Genomic DNA, 16,028 nt, shown 5'->3' on the forward strand with positions numbered 1-16,028 from the left:
AAAATACTTCACAAGCCTGTAATGCATCAGTCTGAGTCTAATTTCTTTCAGAGTATTGGTATGATTTTTGTCTTCTGGAAACAGGATTTTCTCTTTTCCCTTGGAGTTCTCTTGAGTCTTGGGTTTATGAGTGCTGAATCTTCAGGGTAAAATAAGTTTGCAAACAAGCAGAAGGCAGAGCAATACGTCTTACTCCTTTGACTTGCACGGTCACGTGCCATTCCCTCTGAGCACTCTTCCCTCGCCATTGCTGGTGCTGGGAGAAGAGCGTCTCTGAGTCAGCCTCGGAGCTGGGCACAGGCCCTCCGTCAGCACGAGGAGCAGCCACGGGCGGGAGCTGGCTTTCCTGTCTGAGTGCTGTGCTTGGAGGAGAAAGTGCTGAGAAGAATCCAGCTGGAGCAGCTGTGCTGTGGCCTCGAGACCTCGCCCCTGTCACCTGCAGCTTCTGCACTGGGGATGGTGGGCTGCGGCCAGCTGGGGCCCCCCGATGGCCTGCCTTCCTGCTGCTCTCAGTTGACATGTGGCTTCTGACAGCCTCCCCTGACGGCTCTGTTAGTGCGGGGCCACCTCTGGTAACCTCCAGCATCCTGTGCTGAGCCAAGCGGATCACAGCCTTTCATTTCAAAAGCCGCCTGGGACGCAGGATGGGTCCCGTGTCCCTCTCCCTTCCTCCTGGGTGAGCGGGCACCACACGTCCTCACGTGCTCTCCTCCGCTCCTCAGCCGGGCACCTCTGCAGCCAGAGGGATCCTTTAAAATCGTAACCCTTCTTCCCCCAGACAGCAAACCTTCAGCCTTTCCCGTGCAGCCTGAAGCCGAGATTAGCGCTGTCAGCCTGGCCCATGGGCCCTTCGGGGGTCTGCTGCCCGCTCCTGCTGCTCAGCCTCAAGCACCCCCTCTCCTGCTCTGCGCCCCGGGCCCCCTGCCACCTTGATGCCCACGCGGGCCGTGCTCCGTTGTTTCCCCTGCCTGGCACGCTTTGCGTCGCTGCCCTATCCTCCTCCTCCAGGGAGAGCTCCTGCTGTAGGTCCCGCTCTCGGCTTAGACGTGGCGTCCTTGCACTCAGTTCAAGTCCCTCTTGTGCATTTTCCTGCACCACATGCCTCTTCCTGCAGCCCTTCTCAGACTTAGAGTTTTCATTGACTTGTGTGGCTGCCCAAAAAATTCATCCCCTGTCTCGTCTACTGAAACCGTAAGCTCCCTGAAGGCAAGGACTGTGTGCTTGCTCACTGGTCTGTCTCTAGGACCCAACACGGGGCTTGGCACGTAGCAGGTATGCGGTGCTTTAGTGACCGCAAGAGGGAAAGCGTCATTTCAGGTGGCTTGCTCCATCACCCCCAAATGCATTCTTGGTTTCAGCTTTCTTAGATGTTTGTTTCTTCCTTATCAACAGTCAGAGGGATGCACGCTCTGTTCCAGACAGGACAATTCTCCTTTACTTCAAAGACCCTTTCTTTAAATGAGAAAAAAAAAAACGTTGTTTAGAAAAATGGCTTCAATTCATCTTGTCTTTCAAAGAGCAATTTTGAGAAATATGAGAGGAAGCAACATTCATTCACTCTCTGCATGTTTGAAACCTGCTCCTCAGAGTGAACAAATGCCTCCTGATTGTAGAAAGAATGTGCACTGCAAAAGATTGGAAGGCCGACAGACCCTGGAAATGTTTGAGAAGAAACAGGAGCTGGAAGGCGAGGAGCAAAAGAATTGCATGAATTTAAGAAGGGGAAAAGCTTCCTGGAAGCTTTCTTCAAAACTTCAGAAGCTAGGAAAATAATATTTTACCATGTTTTCTCCGGCTCTTCAAACCTCACAAATGCAAATGCGTGATAAAATGTGAAAATAAGTATTGGCAACTCATTACGTTCTCAGGGGAGATTTAATTGAAAAAGAAGCACATTTACCCTGCTTCTCTTCAGCTGGATGTTTATGACATTTGGACAAAGTAGAGCGAACATTCAAAAATCCTTTGACGTAGCTGGTATTTAAAGAATAGCAATTGGCTAACATTTGTGGCTCTGTATGGTGAATATTTTGGCTCTTGCCCTCTGGTATTCATTCTGAAAGATTTATAATCCTTTGGGGAGTGTGGTCAGTGACAAGAGTGGAACTAAATCCTGAAATGTGGAAAAACTAACTTTCCCTAATATAAAACTGTTCTAAAAAAATCCCTCAAGCCTGTGAATGTGTTTCCAGAGTTTCTGAAAAAGCTGATGATTTACAGAAAATTTTTTTTCCTACAAGGATCTAATTTCTTAATGATAAATTTAAATTTCCAGTCCTTTGACTTCAAAAATGGCCCTAGAGATAATTCAGAAAAATATAAAATCCAAACTCCCTGGCATCTGCGGTCACTAAATGACCTTTAAAAAATTTATGTCATTGGTGAATATTGTGAACAATGAAATAAAACTCAAAAGTTGAGAAGATGAAATAATTTAGAAGAGAAATTAAGAAAACTTAAAAGGGGAAACAAAGATTGTGCTGTGTCTGTACATAGACGATTGCTACCAAAGAAAATGTTACGAGAAGAGCAGGAAGAAAGCACTGGACCAGACATCAATGGGAAAATCAGGACAGCACATTCTTAGGAAAGAGCTGGGCCTGGGGTAAGGAAAACTCTCTTCTTGACCCAGGTCTGACATCCCATTTGGCCTCTTCTCGCATTCTAGCCTGAAGGACTCCTCTACCTGGAGCTCTTGGTTTAGTTTTTCACACTCTTAATATAGAAACCCAGCTCTATTCCCTCAGACACCTTAGGCATTTTCTGGCTTAAGCCACCTAAATTTAGACCAAGCTCCTTGTTTAATGAGTTATTTTTCTTGTTTTAATTGCATTTTCCTTTTGTGTATTATTTAATTTCCTTTTATTAAGTATGATTAGCATTTCCAGTCTTCTTGAGGGTTTGTGAGATACCTTTCTTCTGTTTTTCTAAAAGAAGAGGAGGAAACGCTAGCACAAGTGGGTCCTGTGCTCCCAAACACGAGAGTGTATGGACCTGATGGTAATAGAGGATTTATGATTTTATATTTTAAAACCAACTGCAGGAAAATCGGTGTTCCTAAAATACATCTTGATCTTAAGGAGACAGCTGTAAGTGTCCTTTCTTTTAATATACATAATGGAGTTCTAAGGAACATACTATTATTTTAAATGTAACTAGTCAAATCAAAGCTCTTGCCATTCTAAACTCAATCTCGAATTGAGAGAACAGCCTGTGTTCTCCGTAGAGAGTGTTGGTATGAAAAGTGAGAAATGGTCAGTGGTGTTACCACAGGATAATTTTCCATCACATTTTTAGAGACATGGAAGGAATTTTCTGAAAAGGAGAATAAGGAAAGGCTGGAGTCTGAACCCTTCCAGCCTCATTCTGGTGCAGGCCCTCTAGCAGTCCCAGTCCAGTTTTTTCTTTTACAAGAGGATGTGTGTGTGTGTGTGTGTGTGCATGGGTGTGTGATGAGGAGGAGGAGGCTGGCCAGCTTGGGTTTCATTTCCATTTTCTGTGCAGAGCTCACATTTTATATGACTATATTAGATAATGATGATACAAAATAATGATCAGCAAATGAAAATAAACGTAATTTGATGATGTCTTCCCTTGAAAGAAAGGAAGATTTCTTTGGGGTGATGGGCATTATGTTTTGAGGCAGAAATCCAAGGCTGTCCTTTATGAGGATCCTTTTTAGAAAGAGCTTATTCTTGGCTCACAGAACTATTGCTGATGTGTCTCATGACCTATTTCAGTGCTTTCAGGAACTCTGATGTATCAACAAGTCAAAAGCAGTGGAAACAATACGTATGTTCTCCTGAAGATTTCCACAGCGGTCGTGACCTGTGGGCATCGCTCAAGAAGGGCTGTGATGAAATCTGGTTTTAATTTCCCACCTTACTGATCAAACATTAATACTTTTTAAAAATTTCAGTCTTTTTGTTTTAATCCGAAGGCTCAGTTCCCCACGACCCTCTGTATGAGGTAATTAGCTAAACAGACATTATTAATGTCACATTTCTCCATGGTGGGCCAACCTTGAGCACGGCCACAAAGCTTCCCTTTTCTCCTTCATCCCCAGATCTTGGTGGAACTGCCCCCTGTTTTCCAGCCCCTCAGCCCTTCCTCCAAATAGTCCAGTCTGCATTGTTATGACTGCACCCCCCATGCTTTCCCTTGGCCGGGTTCTTGAGTTCCAGAATGTTCCACCTAAATCTGTTAAAAATAGTGTTGAGACACAGGTAGCACTGCACTTCACACTGTTGCAGAACTGTGGGGACCACCTGTTATACCGCTTTATAAACCTCGATTTCCTCGGTCCACCTCTCCAGGCCTGCCCCCCTCAGCTCTTTTGAATATACCAATTCTGCCTGAATTTGTAGTTCTGTAGAGGGGACAGAGCACTAAGTGTTAACCCTTACTTGGAATGATGTTTTAGGACACTCTGCGCAGCTTTCTCATGCCTCAGCTCTGCACGATTCACTTCACCCATTATATCCCACTCAGAGGACATAAAAGGTTTAATGTGCTGTGATGGGGAGACACATTTCCTGGTTCATGGACTCGTGACCCTCTAGGAAACGTCTGTGGGAGCGGGCTCTTCTGTAACCGCTCTACGGCCTTGTGTCTTCATAGGGAGGGAATCAGACAGCGACGGTGATTGCACTGTGCTCCATGAAAGATTTCAACCTGGCTCAAGAGACCTGCCAGTTGGCAATCAGGGATGTGGGAGGCCTTGAAGTTTTAATAAATTTACTCGATACGGATGAGCTCAAATGTAAGGTGAGTGGCTTTTTCACAAGGGACAAGGAATCGTGTCCGTGCCGTCCCTTGGCTCACTTCTTAGTTCCAGGTTTCTGCCTGTTTACCTTTACCTGCCACTATTGCTGATCATCAATCTGCTGATCATCAGGCCGATAATCAATCAGCGGCCTTCTACCATCAGCTGCTCTTTCTCCTCTCTCTGCTTTTCTTCTTTCCCCTCTTGCTCTTTTCCACTCGTCTCTTACATGTCGTGAATGATGAATGTTTGTTTACGTAACTGAAGGGGAAAACGGAGGATATGTGTAACACCTGGGAATGGAAACTATTTCTTAAAAAACTTAATTGGGCAAGGATTTTAGGTAGACTTGAAATTTTTTAAGAAATACAGCATGAGTTATATATTAAGCACTCATTCATATGTAACTTTTTTCTCACTTAGATTGGTTCCTTAAAAATCCTGAAGGAAATCAGTCAAAATCCTCAAATCAGACGTAATATTGTTGACCTTGGGGGCTTACCAATTTTGGTTAAGATACTTGATTCTCAGAATAAGAATTTGAAATGTTTGGCAGCTGAAACAATTGCGAATGTTGCCAAGTTCAGAAGAGCCCGGCGGGCAGTGAGGCAGCACGGAGGCATCACCAAACTGGTGAGTCCCCCCGGGTACAGAAGGGGAGACAGTGTAGGGACATCGCCAAACCAGTGAGTCCAACTCTGGTCGGCAGCAGCCAACTGCCACTGAGATGCCAACTCCCCACTGTCCTTCCCATCCACTTCCAGATGTTAAGTAGCCACAAGGGTGTATTCCAGAATCTTCTTTTTACATCACATGTCCTTTAAAAATTGCTTTTGTATGTTTATCTCGGCAAGGGTCCAAAAACCATTTTCAACCTCACTTTCCAAGGAAATATAAATTAAAACGGGACGCAGTTTTCACCTGTCACCTAGATGGGCGCCGCCTCTGTGTGTGCGCAGCACTGGTGGAAGGTGGAGAGACCCTGCTCACTGGAAAGCCGTCTAGCATCCTTCCAGTAACTGGCCCCCCCCTCCGAGGCGGTGGTCTCAGGTGGGCTCAGTGTGAGCGCTGACCCTTATGCATCTCAGTATTGGTTACAAGAGTGAAAACCGAAAGCAGCTGGGTGTTTGATAATGTGAGATCACTTCAACGAATGGCAATAGGACCCTAAGAAAAATCTGTAGCCAGCTATTAGTACTGTGTTTGGGAAGTATATTTAGTAGCAAGGAATAAAATATACAATATTAAAATTACACAAAATCATAGGATTACAAACGGTTGATACTTACGATTCCAATTTTTAAAGACCTGCCTACATTTATAGAAGAAAACACTTAGAAATAGCAGTGTTTTTTTCTGAGATAAGAATAAACAATTCCCTTACCATGGAAGGAAAGACTTAAACATTCAATGCAATGTAGAAATGCATATTCATCTTCATTAGGAAGGTTCAGTAGATCTTTGGTCGCTCCCACAGCTTTTATCTTCCTGGACTATGTCCACTTCTGCACTTTAAGTTTTTTAAGACGAGGGACTTATTTCATTCATCTTAGTCTCAGCTACAGCACTTAGCCCAGTGCCTTACACACAAAAAGGGTTAATAAATGTCTGTTGAATTAATATGGATTTGAATGTGAGCATGGGCACTGAGAACCGTGTTCAGCAATTTACTAAAGGAGTTTCCGGGTATTCCCTTGCAATCTCCAGAGCACTATAAAGTGTAATTATTTGAGAGTAGATGTGGCTCAAGCCGTTGAGTGCCTGCCTCCCACATGAGAGGTCTTGGGTTCCTGGAGCCTCCTAAAGAAGACAAACAATGAGCAGGCATCGAGCAAACCAATGAGCAGACAAGCAGACATTGACCAAAACCAACAAGCAAACAACGAGCAGACGAGCAAAAATATTCAACAGACAACGAACAAAAAAAAACGAGTGGATGTGCCTCAAGCCATTGGGTGCCCACCTCCTGAATTCAGTTCCTAATGCCTCCTAAAGAAAAAACCAACAGCAGACAATGAACAGACAATGAGCACAAACAATGAGCAAAAACATGGAAGAAACAGACTAGGGAGCCATCTCGGGGGTAAAACTCGTGTCATTATTTGCTTCGCAAAATAAGGGACTTATGCTGGAGAGATGGTTCGGCAAATGATAAAACAAATAGAGCAAAATGTTAATTATAGACTCTACCTGGTGGGTAGATTGGGGTGGCTGTATAGCTCTTTCAGCTTTTCTGTGTATTTGAAAGTTTTCATTAAAAAACATGGGCAGGAAATGGAATTATTATGCCCACCATCGTCATCCTGCTTAAGCAGTGAAATCGTTTGGGCTGTTGCTGTGGCTCCACTGAAGCTACTCCATCTCCTGTGGGATTATAAGAACGGAAAATGTAACAAAGGGAAAAGGACGTTTCTATGGGAGCCTCAGGCATCGGGGTTGGGAATCCAGCCCCCAGTCAAGATAATGAGGCACACTTTAAGATAACTCCAAACCACCGTTACATTAGGAAAAGGAATGGCCAGAGAGGGAAGGAGACTTGCAGTTGCTGGGTGGAGAACACACCTGGGGAGGCTCAGGGTGGGGTTGGGTTTGGGCCAGCGGGGCAGGAGGGCTGGTGACACACAGGCAAGAAGCCCCAGAAGGACAGGAAATGAGGGCAGCCCTGCGCAGAGCAGGGCAGGGGGCTGGGAGAACTCCCGCTTCAGAGGAGTGCGTGGAGGTCGGGCCGGAGCAGAAAGGCAGGTCCTGCCCACCCGGACGGAAGAGGTGTCTGCAGAGACACACCTGCTGGGAGCCGTGGGCAGGGGCCGTGGGGTCTGAGCAGACAGGAAGAAGGGGGCAGGCAGGGAAAGGAGACGGATCCGGCCCTCCCGACCCCTTCCTTTCATAAGCCTTCACCGCATGGGCCGCGTGCGGGCTCAGAACTGGATGCTGGAACACACACACAGTGACTCTGACTGCAGAGACCTCCCTGTCCTGTGGGGCGCAGGGGGTGAGATGGTGAGTGTCAGGTACCGAGTGGAGGTCAGTGCTGAGGACAGTGGAGGCATGGTGGAGCGGCCAGCCAGGAAGGCCGAGAGGGGACAGTGTCGTGCTTGGAGTCCTGGGTGGGTATCTGTCAGGCAGGCCAAGGAAAGACATTTCAGGAAGACAAGAGGTGGCAGCGAAGGGCCAGAGTGGGAAAGGACACTGGGGGTTCAGAAACTGCAGGTGGCCCACGTGGCCAGACCCGGGGTGGGTGGGCTGGGGAGTGGGAGATGGCGAGAGACCCTGGTGGGCACGCGTGGGGCCTTATGGAGAACTTCAGGACTTCAGGTTGAAGGGACAGATGTCTACTAGTCTGCCTGCCAGTGGGTGTGCCTGGCCCACTTCTTAGAGTTTCTCCCCTACTGCTCTCCCAGCCCAGGCGGTACCTGGAGGCCATGTGGGTATTCCTTGCCCGTGCACGTCCACACTAATGGGTGTCCCCCTGATCTGAGCCAGCCCAAACAGCCCCTCTCTCAGGAAACTGGAACTGGGAGTGAGTGACTGTCCTAAGTCTGGGCTGCTCCCTTATACACATGGGGTCCCTGGGTGATTTGGGGGTGGAATTCATGAACTTGACCAGCAGAGAGAGAGAAGAATGAAGCAGACATTCATAGGCCTCCAGATTAGGCAGAAGTGGCCAAGAACGTCCTCTCCATGGTCCCACTCCCAGCACTGGGGGGCCCAGTGTCACTTCCCATGGTGGACCCTGATCTACAGCTCTGTCCTCATAGAAAACTCTCTCTTCCCTTAAGGTCGTCAGTGACTTTGGTCACTGCAGAACCAAAAGGGAACCCTGGCCCCTGGGTGGCTGGGCCTGGCTGGTTAAGATAGTACAGACTGGGGACTGTGTCCCCCCAACACGCCTCATGGCTTTAAGGGTGGGGGGCCATGCAGCTCTCATAGGAAAGGTCTCCATGGCTTTAGGGGGGCTAATGTTTTGAGATCCCAGAACCGAGGCTGTAGTTTACAAATATTATTAATGTAAATATTAGAACCACATTAAGAAAAATCCTCTTAGTGGGGTTAAATTCCTTGTGGGAAGGTGTGGCAGTTTAAGATTGTTTATGAACCCCATAAAAGAGGATTATGCTTGTAAACTGGTCTCTTCCTCTGGGCATGATCCCCTTTGATTGTATTAGAGTCAGCTGAGATGTCTTTGATTAAGTTACCTTAAGATTGGGGCTTTGATTGACCATGTCAGAAGGGTGTAACCCAGGTTAAGTCCCTGTCCCCTTGGTGGGCTATATAAAGGGACACTTACTCAGGAAGACACACAGAAGAAGAGAGAGAGCTCCATAGACATGGTGGAGGAGAGAACTCTGATCCTGGAGCCCCAGGGAGAGATGATGGAGAGAAACGAACCTGATGCCAGGCCGTAGCTGAGAGAGAGGAAGGCTGACCACAGAGATCGGCAACCATCTTGCTTCAACACCTGGCACCTGACTTTGGTGAGAAAGGAACCTTGAGTTAGACTCTTTAGGGCCTGGTAACTGTAAGCTTCTATACCCAATAAACACCCTTTATAAAAGCCAGCAGATTTCCAGTACTTTGAATCAGCACCCCTTTGGCTGACTAATACAGAAGGAAAGAGAAAAGTCCCCCAATCTGGAGAATGGGGTTTAGAAGGGCTTTGTTTGCTCTTTTATTTTTACTGGCTGCTGGGTAGGACAACAATTGATTTTGTGTTTTTTTTTAAGATTTATTTTTTATTTTATTTCTCTCCTCTTCCCCGCCCCCTGCCCCAGTTGTCTCTTCTCTGTGTTGTGTCCATTCGCTGTGTGTTCTTCTGTGACCACCTCTATCCTTATCAGCGGCACCGGGAATCTGTGTTTCTTTTTGGTGTGTCATCTTGTTGTGTCAGCTCTCTGTGTGTGGCACCATTCCTGGGCAGGCTGCACTTTTTTCGCGCTGGGCGGCTCTCCTTACGGGGCGCACTCATGCGTGCAGCTCCCCTATGTGGGGGACACCCCTGCGTGGTACGACACTCCTTGCGCACATCAGCACTGCACATGGGCCAGCTCATCACATGGGCCAGGAGGCCCTGGGTTTGAGTCCTGGACCTCCCATGTGGTAGGCAGACGCTCTATCTGTTGAGCCAAGCTGAATTTTTTAACATATTCTTCTTTTTGACGGACATTGCATTGCCTGACTTTAAGACTTTCCATGTTCATGGGGTTGATCTGTTCCTGTAGGTTGCTCTACTGGACTGCGCACAGAATTCAACAGAACCTGCCCAGCCATCTCTGTACGAGACCAGAGACGTGGAAGTGGCTCGCTGTGGCGCCCTGGCCCTGTGGAGCTGTAGCAAAAGCTACGCAAACAAAGAAGCCATCCGGCTGGCCGGGGGCATCCCCCTGCTGGCTCGGCTGCTGAAGACTTCCCACCAGAACATGCTCATCCCGGTGGTGGGGACACTGCAGGAATGCGCCTCAGAGGTACCCCGCCAGATCCGCCTCCTTTGCCTTCCTTTACCTCCTCCTCCGTGGGTTTAAATCCTGGTTTTGAGTTTATTAAGACGGCTGAAGAATTTTTTTCCAAGGAGTCAGTATTCTGCTGGAAAGAGAAGCTCAAACTCCGAACATTAAATAAATCAGTACCCACATAGACCTTATGATGGGACTTCGTTGTTTCTCCACGTTTATTCAGCTTACTTATTAATAACAATAAGTAGACATCTGTAATCATGAATTATGCACACATCAATACGTACATGTGTATTCCTAGGCAAACTACCGTGCCGCAATCAAAGCCGAAAGGATCATTGAAAACCTCGTGAAGAACCTGAGCAGTGAGAACGAGCAGCTCCAGGAGCACTGCGCCATGGCCATCTACCAGGTACGGGGTGCTCCTTGCCTGGTGGGGCGCATTCCGTAGATTCTAGAGCAGTGTTTCCACATGTCATGTCGTCCTCTGGCGATGGGACTCAGGCCGCTCCTGGTCGACAAGCCCACAGGGGCTTTTCACACACTGTCCTGCAGCAATGCGTTCCTGTGCGTGGCAGAGAGAAAAGTTTCCCCAGGCCTGACGGCTCACGCTTTCAGAAGACACTATTTCACCGCCCGGATGAGTAACTTTGTGTAAAACAGCTCAATACAGAGCAGGTGCCTCTGCATTGCTTGACATATTTAAACATAGGATCTTGGGAACTTAATCTCCTACCAAGACTGGATGAATGGATGAATGTGCATGTGTGTTTCTGTTTTATCTTTTTATTAATTTGCTTATTTTAATCTCCATGAATTTTTTTGTGGATAGTAAGTTCCATAGCACACCAGAGGATGGATTAGAATGGTAAAGGGGGGAAATGCCCCTGAAAGCTTACTGTATAGCTGGCGATCAGCCGCTGCAGCTTCTTCTACCTAACCAGGGTAGATGCCCTAGAGCAAGGCACTTCTAAATGAGCAAAGTGAGAAAGCGAGCAGAAAAGGTAGCGTCAGAGAAGGGGCTCATTTCAGAAGAAGATCACCTTGACTGGTACAGCCACCTCGCATGAGTAACCATTCAGGGTCAGTCAGAGTTATTGGGTTAATTACTCGAAAAAGCTGTTATTAAAAGTTGTGACTGAACCGAGATCAAAGGCCACCTAGAGGGTGTGTTGCATCACAGCACCCACGGTTCCAGCCGGTCCCCCAGTGATGTGTGGCACGTGTCTGCGTGCTGGGGGTAACAGCCACATCGCCCTTAGGTTACCCATCTGCTGGCTCCATAACCTGTGAAGGATGCTCAGCTGGAAAAACCTATACCGTCAATATTTATTTCAAAGAATGCCACAAACATATGGATAAATGTGTGTTTGCATAAAATGCCAGGTGTTATTACCGTAACCACTGCTCTGGGCTTAGGGACTGTTGATTGGTAGATTTGGGGGTCCCTGAATCCCCATTATCATCCATCTTCTCCACTGTGTTGTGTCCCCAGGGACATACTCCCTCCATGCATGTAGTAGTCTTGGTTTCTTACTGACCTCTGCATCCGTCTCAATAGAAGCACAGGCTACTGCAGAAAGGCTTGGGAGAGTTGCCAAGAATTTAGAAAGTGCTGTGCATTGCCAAAGCCGCCTAAGGGAAGAGACCCTGTCAGATAGCAGCCAGTAGAGAGAATTATATTTTCCTTGGAGGCTCATTCAGAAAATGATACTCTCTGAAAAGAAGATCGATACTACTAGAACGGCAGCCCCTTTAGCAGTCACTGGAAGCGCGCTGTGCCCCCACCGCTGACAGCCTCTGACTTCACTTTTTGTGCAGTGCGCTGAGGACGAGGAGACCCGGGACCTGGTTAGGCTGCACGGGGGACTCAAGCCATTGGCCACTCTGCTCAACAACACCGACAATAAAGAACGGTTAGCCGCTGTCACAGGGGCCATCTGGAAATGTTCCATCAGCAGAGAGAATGTGACCAAGTAAGAGACGGCGTTCAGTGCTTAATGAAAACATGGCCACCCCAATTCATCCTTGTCGTTTAATGCCATTTTAATAAAGAGTTGCTTGGAAGGATACTTTTGCAGGTTTCACAAATGTATGTTCTGGATTAATTTGGCAGAACTAAGAGACTCTTAGAATGAAAAGCACACCCCACCCAGCGCCTCCGCCTGGCAGTGAGGTTCTGTGCCTCCTTTGGACTCAGGGGCTGGCTGACTTAATGTTTCTGTGCAAGTGGGCTGCTTTGCAGATGGGGCACAGCCATTTAAATTACACCTGTCACTGGTATTTCCTGCTTGGATCTAGCGAAGCAAGGGGATAGGTTTCCTACGGAATCTTTAGAGATGGAAGTAGTTCTGTTCTTTTTCCTTTCCAAAAGAAAGAAAGCAAGTCAGCTAAATTCCAGCTAGCAAATTACTCTTAAAGAATAATTTTCAAATGCGCTTGCATGGAATTTTATTTAAGGTTCTTTGTACACTTCATGGCCATTTGGTTTATTTTACTCCTCAGATTTCTCTCTCTCTCTCTCTAATTTTAGAACTCATACTTTCAATTCTGAGGCAACTCATCTTGTCTTGATGTGCTGATTCCCTTGAATGAGAAATTCACATGTGCTGCCTATCACAAAATAGGTTTACTAATAAGGCATGTGCAGTTAAGTAATGGCTTGACAAACTTAAAAGTGACTGTAACCAATGAGCTTTTAACTTCATTCAAAGTTATTTAACTCTGTTAATTAAACTTAAAATAATTCAGCTGCATCATGGTATTTGAAGGTACTGCTGAAATGTATTAGAAAGGGAAAAAAATGTCCTATGCAGAAACTAGTAATTCTCAAATATTTACCTTTATGTACCATACATCTTGGTGGGATATTTACAGTGAATACATCAGAGAAAAATTGCATGACAAGAGAAATGCTGAAATATATTAATGGTTAATCCTGAAGCTGAGGATGAAAACTATTTTACCCAAGTAGCATAAGCTACTACTTATTTTGAGAGACTTATTAAGCCTAAATAGGTACAATAAAGTCATGATATGTTTATTTTTTATATACATACATAGAGAGAGAGGAGAAAGAGAGAGATGGAGAAAGAGAATATGTCATTTTCATTGAACATTTAAAATGCTGTTTATGTAAGTTGGCTCTGTACAATGGGGAAAAACTTAGCTGAGTGGACTCACAGATGCTCACACTCAGATATGAAAGAAACAGTACCTGACATGGAAACTATGCTGCACAATGGTTAGGGCACAGGTCTGCAGTCTGCCTTCACCACGTACAAGCTGGTGAGCTGAACTCCAGGCTCCACGTTGGCCATTGGTCCTAGTTCCCGTTGCTTACGAGGACAGCAGCCATAGTGGGTTTAGGCCCACCCTCGTTCATGCAGTTGGGGCACACCTTAGCTAATCACCGGCTTTAGGACCTGAATATGCCTTTTGTGGAGAACATGATTCAACTTCCAATCCCATCTGAAACTGGTGATTTATAATTAATGAGCATAATTGGCATTTAGAAATCATTGCTATTATTATGATTTCTATTAACGTTATTATCAGATAAATTTATACTAAAAAAATACTACTGTTCCCCCATCCTTCTCCCCTGTATCTTTCTTTTTTGTCTTGTGATGAACTTAGGTTTCGGGAATACAAAGCCATTGAAACCTTGGTGGGGCTTTTGACCGATCAGCCTGAGGAAGTGCTTGTGAACGTGGTGGGTGCTTTGGGAGAGTGCTGCCAAGAACATGAAAACCGTGTCCTTGTCCGAAGGTGTGGCGGCATCCAACCTCTCGTGAACCTCCTCGTTGGAATAAACCAGGCTCTTCTTGTGAATGTCACGAAAGCAGTTGGTGCTTGTGCAGTAGAGCCTGAAAGTATGATGTAAGTTGCCCTAGAGATGGAGAGGTTTTGAGTGAGGGTTATGGGAAGCACTTGGTGGTCATAGCATAGACCTGTCACTTAGAATTGGTATGTGCAAGTAATGAAAAAATGGAATGTATTTCATATAGGTAACATAAGGTTACTAAACCAAGACTTGTACAGCCAAGTTCTTGCCTTGGATGAGCTGGAGGGCTGAAGCTGGATGTACTGGGAGGACTTAAAATACCCAATCAGCAAAACTTTTCTTTGCCTCCCAGGGAAGAATTCATTCTCCTTCTCTCTCTCTCTCTGTCTCTCTGTCTCTGTCTCTGTCTCTCTCTCTCTCTCTCTCTCTCTAAATGGAGCCCTAGGTAGCTCTAAACAGTATTCTCAGAGTATCCTTCTTTTTGGTACTAAATTTAATTCAATAAACATGTTTTGAGCATCTAAAAAGAGCTTTGTACTGATGAGGGTGAGGGACAAAGTACTTTTAAGCTTGACATTGATCCTTGAGCAAATTAGAGTCTCATTGGGAAGAAAAGACCTAAATGTGGTACGAGAACCAGAGTAAGTTTATGTATCAAAATGAGCTGTGTGTTAAGTCCAGAAAGAGAGGAATGTCTATGAGCTAAAGTTGTCATAATGGTTTTCCAGAGGAAGTGAGGCTTAATTGTATCCTTAAAAAATAGAAACAATTTGAAGGGTAGAAGCGCAGGGAAGTAGAGTGGTCGAGGAACTGGGCATTGGGGGAGCGCGAGCAACAGAGGAGGCCAGCCTGGGGAAGGGGCAGGAGGAGGTGATGTGGGGCCCTGGGAAGTCTTAGTTCTCTAAGATCTAAACCTAGGGTAGGAGGGTTCTTGCACAGTTGCAAGAAGTCAGATAACAGCAAGAGAATTTACTGTAAAGCGAAAGTACACATTTAAGCTGGGAGTGCAGGCGTACTCGTAGAATGGTGCCCGCCGGGGCTAGGGGTGCTGCTTGATCAAGGCCAGGCTCCCCATTCCTCCCTCCTCCAGGTGAGTTCCAGTGTCCTCACTGGTTCTGTCTTATGGAAAAGAGGGACTGAAAACCACAATTTAGGGGGAACTGTCCAGGGGAGGGGTCCACTAAGCGTGTGGTGGTCAGGTGATGGGTGGGCCTCCCATCATCTGATATCTGGCCCCAGGCCTTGGGTGGGTGCCTCTCCACTGCAGTTAGCCACCATCTGAAGAAAATTTTCTCTTGGTCCTCCTCCACCACTGAGTTGTCTCCCTTTCCTACCTCAGAGGTGGAGTTGCCAGATGAGACCATAGAGGGACCTGGATGGCTAATTTCACCTTCCTGAACTCAGCACTGAGCTTCTCAGGCCTTTTGCCCAGCAGGCCTTCTGGAGGAAGCCAATCACCCTCCACGCCAGGAGATGGCGAACCTGGAGGGGAAATTCCGTTCAGTCTTGCTCCTCTGCTCCCCAGCCCATATTCCTTCCTTTACTCCTCTGATGCCATTCAGGCAAGAGCTAAAGGGCTGAGTGATTCAGTCAGTGCCGATCAGGACAAGTTTTTTTAGGCTGTGAAAGGAAATCATTTAAAAGTAATCATTTTCAGTTAATAAGCAGCACAATTAAATGAGAGGGTAGGCGAAAGTTGACATATTTCTGATAGGTTGCATATTTTTCTTTTGAGTTGTTCACTTTATATCTGTATATCATATCACTTCATTCCAGTTCCCTCAGCTCATCTAACGTGTGTCCCCAGGTCCTCAGGGCTGCCGTGTACAGACGTGCCCTGTACAACTCTAGGGGGCCCTGTTCCCACGCCGCTGTTGGCAGAACGCCATCTACTGGGTGGCTGCACACGGAACCCTGCCGCGCTCTGCGGTCCTGTCTGTTTCACCATTTGATCATTAGGGCAGGTTTGTACCCTCCATCAGTCCCTTCTGAGAGTACCTTCTCCTTCAGCCCCAGCCTGTCATGG

The 16,028-nt window shown here is 46.5% G+C and overlaps 1 protein-coding gene across 1 annotated transcript in view; it reads left to right on the forward strand.

Moving 5' to 3' along the window:
• Positions 1–16,028, forward strand: part of ODAD2 (outer dynein arm docking complex subunit 2) — a 171,055-nt gene that overhangs the window by 49,969 nt on the left and 105,058 nt on the right. The window contains exons 12-17 of the mRNA XM_058297773.2: positions 4,621–4,767; positions 5,189–5,398; positions 9,985–10,227; positions 10,517–10,627; positions 12,037–12,191; positions 13,855–14,097. Of these exons, the coding sequence (XP_058153756.1) occupies positions 4,621–4,767; positions 5,189–5,398; positions 9,985–10,227; positions 10,517–10,627; positions 12,037–12,191; positions 13,855–14,097 (1,109 nt within the window). The remainder of the gene's footprint in view (positions 1–4,620; positions 4,768–5,188; positions 5,399–9,984; positions 10,228–10,516; positions 10,628–12,036; positions 12,192–13,854; positions 14,098–16,028) is intronic.

The sequence above is a fragment of the Dasypus novemcinctus genome, chromosome 5, assembly GCF_030445035.2.
Source record: "Dasypus novemcinctus isolate mDasNov1 chromosome 5, mDasNov1.1.hap2, whole genome shotgun sequence".
NCBI lineage: Eukaryota > Metazoa > Chordata > Mammalia > Cingulata > Dasypodidae > Dasypus > Dasypus novemcinctus.